This window comes from Propithecus coquereli, unplaced genomic scaffold (assembly GCF_000956105.1).
Source record: "Propithecus coquereli isolate 6110/MARCELLA unplaced genomic scaffold, Pcoq_1.0 Scaffold12, whole genome shotgun sequence".
Classification (NCBI taxonomy): Eukaryota; Metazoa; Chordata; class Mammalia; order Primates; family Indriidae; genus Propithecus; species Propithecus coquereli.
Genome location: NW_012136080.1, coordinates 7012680 through 7023725, shown reverse-complemented (window position 1 = coordinate 7023725; position 11046 = coordinate 7012680). Strand labels below are relative to the sequence as shown.

Here is an 11046-nt window from a genome sequence, read left to right as displayed (position 1 = left end):
CCTCACCTACTTTTCTAAAGGTTAAGTGTAGGACATGGCCTTACATGGCCCCATAAACACAAAACAGGCAACTTTCAGCACTGAATAACCCCTACGTTTCATCTCTCATACTGTAAACAAGTGTCCTTTCCACGGTCTATTTAGTGCCGTATTTTTCACATTTTTGTGGTTTTTTTTGGTGATTTTGCTTCTTAAACTGGCCTCCAAGTATAGTGATGAAGTGCTTTCTAGTGCTCCTAAGCACAAGAAGGCTGTGTTAGATGAGCTTCAGGCAGGAGTTATAGTGCTGTTGGCCACGAGTTCAGTGTTAATGAGTCAACAAAACAATATATCCAGAAAAAGGAAGAGGAAATTTGCCAATCTGAACATGCGTTCACTCCAGTAAATTCCAAAGTAACAACTGCAGTGCATGATAAAGCTATGGAAAAGACAGAAAAGCAGCTGAAATTGTGGACTCCGTCTGGCACCAACACCTGACAGATCATGACAGATTAAAAAAGCAGAGCGAGGCCAGGTGCGGTGGCTCACACCTGTAATCCCAGCACTCTGGGAGGCTGAGGCGGGAGGATCACTGGAGATCAGGAGTTCAAGATCGGCCTGAGCAACAGTGAGACCCTGCCTCTACCAAAAACAGAAAAAATTAGCCTTTACCAAATATAGAAAAATTAGCCAGGTGTGGTGGTACGCACCTGTAGTCCCAGCTACTCAGGAGGCTGAGGTAGGAGGACTGCTTGAGCACGGGAGTTTGAGGTTGTGGTGAGCTGTGATGACGCCACTGCACTCTATGCAGGGTGACAGAGTGAGACTCTATGTCAAAAAAATAAATAAAAAATAAAAATAAAAAGCCGAGCAGACAGCATCGCTGTGAGGCTGAGAGCCAGAAAGATTTACCATCACATTACCATGACTCAGGAGAATGTTCAACCTTTCTCAGCTCATATTTTATTTTCAAGAAATACTGCATAAATTACTTGTAAGAAATATATATTAAATAAAGGATCTTTAAACAGAAACACACATAAAACAAAGTTTTATACTGATCAGTTGACAAAAATATTGTGACCAGAGGCTCTCAGGAACCTAACCCTCTACTTCCTTTAGGAGCAATGCCTTGGTACTTGCCAATTCGTTGTTTGCAGCAACTTTCTAGGATATAACTACTGCAGATAATAATCAACCATATTTACCCTGCCACAGCAGAGCACCACCTGCTTCTGTTATAGACAAGGCTGCCAGAGGTTGCGGACCACACTTTATGGTCCACCACGGCCAGTGCAGACAAGGGGAGACGCTCAGGAAATACTCGGAGAGATGCTTCTGTTTGCCAAGCCCTTCGCCCACTGTAATCGTCCCACAGTCTCACTCTGCATCTCAAAGGGAGAAAACACACACACACACACACACACACACACACACACACACACACACACACGCGCGCGTCAATCCAGATCCATAACAAAGATTCTACTTTTGTTCAAAACATCCCATCCCACACACTCTTAAAGAATGCCAAAAGGGGGAATGTCAGCCACAAGGACAGAACCTTTGTTCCATCCTGGATATATCTCAAGTGGTTGGAACAGAGCCTGAAACACAGTGGGTACCTCGTCAATAGTTACTGAATGAAATAAAATAAGAAAAAAATATCCCTGGGCAAGTAAAGAAAGTAATAACCCACATTTGACACATCCTGGAGTTCATATCCCAGCACTGCAGACCTCAGCCTCTCATTCTCCACTTAGAGAGAGTCTTGGGCAAACAACATCAACACCTAGAATTTCCCAACAAAGGAAAACTACAATACACGGGATTAACATAAGAATTCGGAGATTATCTGATGCACTTGACTGGTTTCATTTCATTAGAAACATGATTCCCCATCCACTCAAGGTGCAGGCCACATTATCCCTTTGGGCTTAGAGTGGCTTTGATCAGTCAAATCAGCTACTGCCTCTGCATCATTGTTGATCCTCTGGTACATTTTGTCCCACAAACTCAGTGATACTCAACCTTCCTGGAGTCTCTCTTGTACCTACCAATCTCTACATTTTACACATCCCCTTCCCAGCCACCAGAGCTATGTTTCCTCTTCCGCCCATAGGGTTTTGTGTGTGTGTGTGTGTGTGTGTGTGTGTGTGTGTGTGTGTGTGCTGGTGGTGTTTTTTTTTTTTTGAGGTAGCAGATTCACCACAGATATATAATATTTGATAGAAAAATACATCTAGAATAACATTTCTTCGATCCAAATCCTTTATGTACTAACTCGATCACTATGGTAAATTGTAAAAGTGGCTATGATACTTAGCAGGTGGAGTTTATTGTTTCCCACCTCTTGAATTTGGACTGGCCATGAGACTTACACAAGCCAACAGGATGTTAATGAACATGAAACAAGCAGAGGCTTGAAAAGGGCTTGCCCTTTTTGTTAGTGGAATCCGAGCACCACGTGAAAAAGACCAGGCCAGCCTGTTGAGAGAGACGTGTGGCCCAGTCACCTATGCCACCCCAGCTGACAACCAATCAACTGCTTGACAGATAAGGCCATCCAAGATCAGCCAGCCCCCAGCCGCCTCACCAACTGATCGTATATGCATGAGATCAGCTAAGCCCGAGATTGGAAAAACCGCCCAGCAAAATCATGAGCTAAATAAATGTTTTAAGCCACTAAGTTTTGGGATGGCTTGTTTTGTAGCAAAAGCTAACTCATACACAAATCCATTTTCTAGATTAAAAAAAACTGAGGCACAGAGATTAAGTAACCTGCTAACGGTCCCACAGCTATTAAGTGCTGAGCTGGGATTTGAAGCCAGGCAGTCTGGCTCCAGAGGTCAAGCTTTGCCAGCTGTCCTGTGGCTAAGTCACTCTACAAAGTTCTAATGTTTCCCTCCTCACCTACTTTTCTAAAGGTTAAGTGTAGGACATGGCCTTACATGGCCCCGTAAACACAAAACAGGCAACTTTCAGCACTGAATAACCCCTACTATTTTGCATTTATGCTGTTCCTCAGGTTTGCACAGGGCTTTGCTGTCTTCTGACACATTCCTGCCATTTGAAAATAACAAGGGTTGCCCAACGTGCACAGATGGATGGATAAACAAAATACAGTATACACATACGATATATATATATATACACAATGAAAAGAAATTCTGCCACATGCTGTAACACGTGTGAATGCTGAAGACATCATGCTAAGTGAAATAAGCCAGTCACAAAAGTTCAAATACCGCATGATTCCTCAATACTTACGAGGTATCTAAAGTAGTCAAACTCACGAGACTAGAAAGTAGAATGGTGGTTGCCAGGGCGGGGCACGGGAGGCACGGGCAGTTATTGTTTAACAGGTACAGAGTTCCAGTTTGGGAAGATGAAAACATCCTGAAGCTGGATGGCAGCAAGGGCTGAGCAACAGTGTCAGTGCGCACTCGCACTGCGAACAGGAATGGCTTAATGCCATTAAACTCCATACTTAAAAAAGGTTAAAATGGTACATTTTGTGTTGTGTATTTTAACACAATTTTTTCTAAAACAAAAAAATAGTAACAAGGGTTGTTGCTGGCAGTGATAAAAATGGCAGGTCCAAGGCCACTGTTGGACCACTTAGAACCCAGGGAGCAAAGTAAGCAAAAACACTCTGCCGTTCAGCTTTTCTGAGTCACACGGGCTCCGCCCCTCGTCAGACTGCTCCTCCACCACGCGCAGAAGGCCAGATGGGCTGGCAGATATGTCAAAGCAGCCTTGAAAACAAGCTCGGGCTCAAGGACAAAAACTCTCAAACAAATCAAAGCCAGTTCCCTGCCCCCAACCCAGCCGGGCGAAGGGAAAAAAAAATCACATTCCACTTCCTCTTGTCAGAATTTAGACTTGATTTTCAAGATCACAGGATTGGATCTGACTCATTGGTAGGAAAACGAGTTTCCATCAGAAACAATAGAGGCAATGCAAATTTTTGACAGACAGACACTTATTTCTACTAGCCTGACAATTACAAATCTTTGTAAGCTCTTCACAGGAAACGATGATTTAGGAGAGGTTTTTCCCTCTGTGAGTGCTCTCAGCTGAGATGCTGAATGGATGGACATGAAACCACCACTGCTATTTTTCCAAATAGGATAAGTATTTTTATTTCAAAATATTCACAAAGTTAAAGGAAATACAAAGAACTTTTTGTCCTCAACCATTTGAGAGTGAGGACCTGATGCATCACCCCACGTACTTTTGAAGTATTTCCTACAAATAGAGACCTTCTCTTACATAATCACAACGCAACCATCAAAATCAGAAAATTCACACTGACACATGACTACACCATCTAATCCTTATGATCTCTTATTTAAAAAAGAGAGTAGGGATACATCAAGTAGTAAGAGATGGTATTGGAACTTATTTTTTGTCTATTTTCTAAATTTTCTACAATAAATCCTAATCTTTTTTGAGATAAGGTCTCGCTCTGTCACCCAGGCTGGAGTACAATGGCCCATCATAGCTCACTGCAGCCTCGAACTCCTGCGCTCACGGGATCTTCTCACCTCAGCCTCCCGAGCAGCTGGCACCACAGACACACATCACCACACCCAGCTAATTTTTTTTTTATTTTTTGTAGAGCTGGGATCTTGCTATGTTGCTCAGGCTGGTCTCAAACTCCTGGTCTCAAGCAATCCTCCTGCCTCAGCCTCCCATAGTGCTGGGATTACAGACATGGGCCGCCTCGCACTCCAAATCCTAATCTTTTTTTTTTTCTTTTTTGAGACAGAGTCTCACTCTGTTGCCCGAGCTAGAGTGCTGTGGTGTCAGCCTAGCTCACAGCAACCTCAAACTCCTGCGCTCAAGCGATCCTCCTGCCTCAGCCTCCCTAGTAGCTGGGACTACAGGCATGAGCCATCACACTCGGCTAATTTTTTGTTTCTATTTTTAGTTGACTAATTTTTTTTTCTATTTTTAGGAGAGATGGCGGTCTCGCTATTATCCAGGCTGGTCTCGAACTCCTGACCTCAAGTGATTCTCTCACCTCAGCCTCCCAGAGTGCTAGGATTGCAAGTGTGAGCCACCGTGCCCGGCCCCAATCCTAATCTTTAAAGAAGCTGAAGCTCAAGCTCACGCAGGGATTCCACTGTCAAACGTGTGATCTCATTTATGTCCTAAGACCGACCCCATGAGTAGCCAGAGCTGTTGCCTTGACCACCAGTGTTTCACGGATGAGACCGACCCCATGAGTAGCCAGAGCTGTTGCCTTGACCACCAGTGTTTCACGGATGAGACCGACCCCATGAGTAGCCAGAGCTGTTGCCTTGACCACCAGTGTTTCACGGATGAGACCGACCCCATGAGTAGCCAGAGCTGTTGCCTTGACCACCAGTGTTTCACGGATGAGGACGTGGGGGCTCTGAGGACGCAGTGCCTCCTGACACCCTTGAAGGAACTGTGCTGAAGGAATCGCTCAGGCACCATCCTTGCTGTACATAGTCAGAGGGGTTGGAAGTATAAAAAGGAAAGGGGTGGGGAAAAGAGCCGAGGAACAAAACAGGAAGCCCCACTTGGCAGCAGCTGGAGGTGGACACCACCCCCTCACCATCAGGAAGGTCAGAGGATCGTTGCACACAAACAAGCTCATCCATGTGGCCGGAGCCCAGGCAACCCACCACCCAGAAATGAAATGTGACGTCTGTGCTGGTCTCAGTCTTTAAGCATTCTTCCAGTTCCTTGGCTATGGACCCAGAAAATCTCCTGGGGTTGAGGGGTGGGGGTCGTGCTAACCTTTTCTACCCTTCGTCCTTCCCACCTGTAAGAAGGAAGGAGGCTGTGGGAGGGTTTGCAGGCATAAAGCCGGGTGCGATGCTCTCGACATCCAGCTGGGGCCCTGCCCATCGAGAGTGAGTCAGTCACCCCAGGACCTGGGCACCACGTGAGTAGAGCTGAGGACTCAGTTACTGTCCTGACGATCACGCTCACTGGCCAAGAGAAGGGAAAAGGAAGAGAGATGCCACCCTATGCTGCTTCCCAGCAGACCAGGAACCTCCCAGTCGGCTCCCTCCTACCTCTTTCCCCATCAAAGAGGATCCGGGGTCCAGAAAAGGGAGTGGTGTGAAATCTACTCCAGGATGAGTCAGCCAGCTGGGGACACACCCGCCAAGTGAGAAGCTGGATTTGACTGTCGTGTTCCTCCCCCTCTGCTTACCTAGCCACGAGCAGGAAAAAAGTTGTGAGTCTTGTGGGCGAAGGAAAGGAAAAGCTCGAGGTGTGAGGGAAGGCAGGGGAGGAACATGTGACCCATTCACTGGTGGCTCCCCAGCCTCGTCATTCTCTAGTCTGTCCGTTTATTCATTTGCACTGTACGTGAGCACCTCCCGTATGCAGGCATTGCCGGCACGGCAGTGAGCCAAACAAAGCTCCCTGTCCTCGTGGAGCTTCACTTGCTCTAAACAAGGAAACTAACAAGTCAAATGGGGAGAAGTAGAACGGGGAAAAGCAAGTCAAGCACTGGGGCTGGCAGCAGCAGAGACAGTGGCCAGGAGGCATCCACTGTAAATATATCAGCCGGGAAGGCCTCATGGATAGAGGGAAATTTGAGCAGAAAACTGAAGGAGATGAGGGAGCAGGCCACGACGATACCAGACTTAGGACATCGCCAAACAGAGAGACGGCAAGTTCAAAGGGCTGAGGTGGGAGCATGTTTAGCGTCAGCATGGACAAAGCGACCTGAATCAGAAGGCCAGCTCCAGGGGCCCTTGAACACAAAGCCCCCTTGAGCCATCTCTGCCCTAAAACCTGAGCTCAGGGCACCAGGCAGGAAAACTTCGGGTAGGGAAGTCACTGCCGTGATTCCAAGGGGATGCTTTAACTGATCATTCTTAAAATCATTCTGCAGCATGGGCACATGGGCTGTTTTTAGTAGACAGCTGTGAGCTAAACTAAAAAGAATCAGAAAATGATAAATTCAAGTGTTAAAGACTTTCAGAAAAAGATTTCATGTCTTCCTCAATATTTATCCAATGTTTAAATTAAATTAATTAAATCAGAAATTTTTCTTCCAACCTAACCTGAACCCTTCACACTTCAGATACTTCAGTTTCAAGTCGAGAGCACTAGTACCTTGGGCTACAGTGGGTAGGACACATCCCCAACTTGGGGGGGCATCTTAAAGATTGGTGGAACACAGACACTGTGGCGGAAAGACGCCTCAGGTTCGGGAACCTGTGGGGATTGGAAAACACCTTTTAGAGAAGGGTTTCTTCTCCCTGGAATACTAGAGGCCTGGGTGGGGTCACGAGGAAGGTGGAAAGAGGGAGTGGCTGCTCAGGGCAGACCAAGCGTCGTCACCTAATGGGAACACCGATGTTGAACAGCCCAGTTCACCAGGCAAGGAAAGGAAGAAGGGTTTCAGGCAGACATTCCATCTAGAAATAAAGGCAACATATCTAGCAGGGACCAACCAGAAACCTCAGCTCAGGGTTCAGAGCACAAAAGCCAAATACAAAGATGGAATCTCAGTAGAACTGCCAAAGAAGCAAGGAGATCCTCCGAGAACTCTGAGAGGTGCATGGAGGCAGGAAAAAGAAGAAGAATGGTTAAGTCCTGGCCCCGCATCCTCTATGTGTCTGACCTTAACATTTTCCTAGATTTCTGGGGCTCAATTTCCAAAGGGCCCGTCCTACCACTACCTTCCCCACAGGGCCCAACACGCCATCACAAACACAGCAAGTGCTCAAAGGCTTTTTGTGTGCTGTTGTTGCTCACTAAACATCTTCCTGCAAGCGGAGACTTTTGGAGGCAGCATCTTCCATCACATTATAAACACGCAACAGGGATAGCACCTGGTCATTTGTTAGTGAACTACAGTTTGAACCAACTGCTTAGATCTTCCTGGGAAATCTGAGCTCTCATCTCACCACAAGGTTGGCAATTCATGCTGAAGAGACACCTGACTGGGAAGCCCAAGCAGGCAGAGGAATGAGAGAAGCACCCGGCCCCAGGCCCGGCACACAGCAGGCACCCACCGTGCACAGGGCCGGACTATCAGAGGCTGGAGGTGATGCAAGCATCTCATCAGCGGCGATCAAAAGACCCACTCTGACAGCAGAGCCGATTTCCACATAGCCCCGGCAATCACCCGACTACAGCTCCCCTTCGCCACCCTCTTTCTGGTCTCAGTTTCTCAGCTGCTTATTTGGGCTCTCAGGACAAAGCATCAATGTTTCAAGAGAAGCAAAAGGCCAAATACTCCCAAGGCAGCGAGGAGAATGCGAGGGAGGGAGCGAGTCTTCCTGCTGCTGCCTGACAGGCCATCACTAGGAGAGAAGGAGGAACACGCCTGATGTTCTCAACACACGCGCACGTCCCCTGGTAAGCGGGCCCAGCTGCCTGGGGAGCACATCCGGCACCAACTCAGGTGGCGCCCACTTGCAGGGTCATCCAAACACCAGCACCCACATCCTGCTAAGTGTGAGAGCTGGAATGAAGCCCATTGTCGGGGCAGGGGTGGGATAAGAGGCTGACTTCAGACGCAGCTACACACAAAGTCACAGCTGCAGGGGACTCGAACTGCTAACCTCCCGCAGGAGATACAGACATCAAAAGGCGCCCCCAAAACTCAGGGTGGTGGGTGGAGGCAGGGGAGACGTCTACAAGGGCTACCTTACCTGCCTTGCCACCCTCCGTGCCTCCCAGTAGGGCTTCGAGTCTTCCACGGCTTTGCCAATTTTCTTCACCAGCTCGTCCAGCTTCACTGTTGCTTCCACCAGAACAGAGCGGAACTTCTGACGAGCGTCCTGTCGCCAGAGGAAATCAAGGAAACACAGTTCAGGCATAAGAAGGAATTTGCAAACACCGACTTACCTAACCAGAAATACCAAGGAAGGGCTTTACCCAACCTACAAACCCCTAAATTGGCTCCTTTATCCGACAGTCTCTGGAATAGCACCATCCAGAACTTCCTGCCGTGGTGAAACGTCCTGTGATCCGCACCATCCAGGACGGCAGCCACCAACCACATGTGGCTACTGAGCACTTGAAATTGGCTAGTGTGACTGAGGAAATGAGTTTTTAATTTAATTTTCTTACATTTAAATGTTAATAACTAGCCAGGTGCGGTGGCTCGCACCTGTAATCCTAGCACTTTGAGAGGCGAGGCAGGAGAATCGCTTGACCCAGGAGTTCAGGCTGCAGTGCGCTATGATTGTGCCTGTGAACAGTCACTGTACTACAACCTGGGCAACATAAGGAGACCCTGTCTCTTAAAAAAACAATTTAAAAATTAGCCTGGCATGGTGGTGTGGAGCCTGTAGTCCCAGCTACTCGAGACACTAAGGCAGGAGGATCGCTTGAGCGCAGGAATTCGAGGTTGCAGTGGAGCTATGATCAGCACCGCTGCACTCCAGCCTGGGCTACAGAGAGAGACCCTGTCTTAAAAAAAAAAAAAAGAATGTGGCTAGTGACTATATTGGACAGCACAGTGCAGATTAAAAAGGTCTGTCCAGGTCCTCAGGGAAGAGTGTCCAGTCACTTCTGGCAGCTTCTGTCCATATGATGCCTTCAGCCACAACCACGTAATTCAGTCAACATTAAACACTGCAAACATACCACATGCCAGACCCAGCGCTGAGCCTTGGGCGCAGCCCGCCTCCAGGGCATGACCAGTCTGGTGGCTGAGGTAGGCGTCCTCACCCGTCATCTAGAATAGAACAGCCAGTCCCAGGATGGGAACGGCACAGGTGCCACGGAACTCATGCGGCAGAGAACCTCACCAGGCCAGGTTAGAGGGAGAAACTTCTAGAAGAATAACACCTAAACAGAAGCCTGAAACATGAATGGGAACTCGGGGCAGGAAAGGAAATACGGAGTCCCAGGCAGCGGCAGAGCCCATGCTCAGCTGCAAGGGGGGAGGGAGCAGCACGGTGTTTGCCACAAAGGGAAGGACACCGAGGTCTGGAATGTGGAGAATGGCGAGAGATAAGGGTGGCCGCCATCCTGGAGACAGCAAGCAGGGACCTGGCCTGGCAGGAGTTTGAAAGGAAGGAACGGGCAGGCGGACTGCGCTAAGCTTAATCATGTGGTAAAAGCAAAGCAACCAGATCCACGAGGTACAAGGAGGGGGAGGTACAAGGAGGGGAACGAATGAAAGAAATTTAGTCCCAGGTCTAGGAGGACGTATTGCTGGAAGCAGGTCGGCACCTCACAGACCCCACGTCCCCTTCCGCTCTGCCTGACAGAGCCGCCGGGTGGAGGGGTGCGGGGAGGCAGGCGCGACGGAGAAAGGGGAAACGAATGCTGAGAAGAGGAGGAACGATACACAGTCACGAGCTGTGGGGCTGCCCTGCTGGCGTTACACGCCTTCCCCTGGCCAGACAGGGCCTGCCTCACACGTAACTATCTGGAAAACCATATTTCTGCACATGGAATCATTGGGGTCTCACGAGGGCAAAGGAGGCTCTGATCAGTTCTTCTAACTCATCCCCTCCGTCATCTCAAGCAGTGGGCTTGCTGGAAGGGTTTGAAAATGCTGTGGGCATTCTAGGACACGAAGACACGGCCTCGCCTCCCGAGGGACTGCCCCAGCTCCTGAGCACAAACCCCACTCCCCACACAGGCTCTGGCCGTTTCCCCCAGTCCTGTGTCACGCTGCGTTTCTCCCTGTTCTCTCTTATTGGGCCAGGCCTGGAGTCACCAGCTACAGCTCCTGAAGGCAGAGAACAAGACTAGACTTGTTCTCCAGGGGAGGTGCCACAGACAGACACCCTGGGGTAGAACACAGAGCTTCTGCAGGACCTGGCCTCCAGGAAGTGGGAGGCAGCATGTTGTCAAACCCAGGATCTTTTTTTTTTTTTTGAGACAGAGTCTCTCTCTGCCACCCTGGGTAGAATGTAGTGGCATCATCGTAGCTCACAGCAACCTCAAACTCCTGGGCTCAAACAATCCTACTGCCTCAGCCTCCCAAGTAGCTGGAACTACAGGCCCGCACCACAACACCTGGCTAATTTCTCTACTTTTAGTAGAGACGGGGTCTTGCTCTTGCTCAGGCTGGTCGGGAACTCCTGATCTCAAGCGATCCTC

General features: G+C 48.7%; 1 protein-coding gene across 1 annotated transcript in view; it reads right to left on the bottom strand.

The window, feature by feature from the left end:
* Nucleotides 1-11046, bottom strand: part of SH3BP5 (SH3-domain binding protein 5 (BTK-associated)) — a 75502-nt gene that overhangs the window by 39699 nt on the left and 24757 nt on the right. Inside the window, exon 3 of the mRNA XM_012664482.1 lies at nt 8637-8765. Within this exon, the coding sequence (XP_012519936.1) occupies nt 8637-8765 (129 nt within the window). The remainder of the gene's footprint in view (nt 1-8636; nt 8766-11046) is intronic.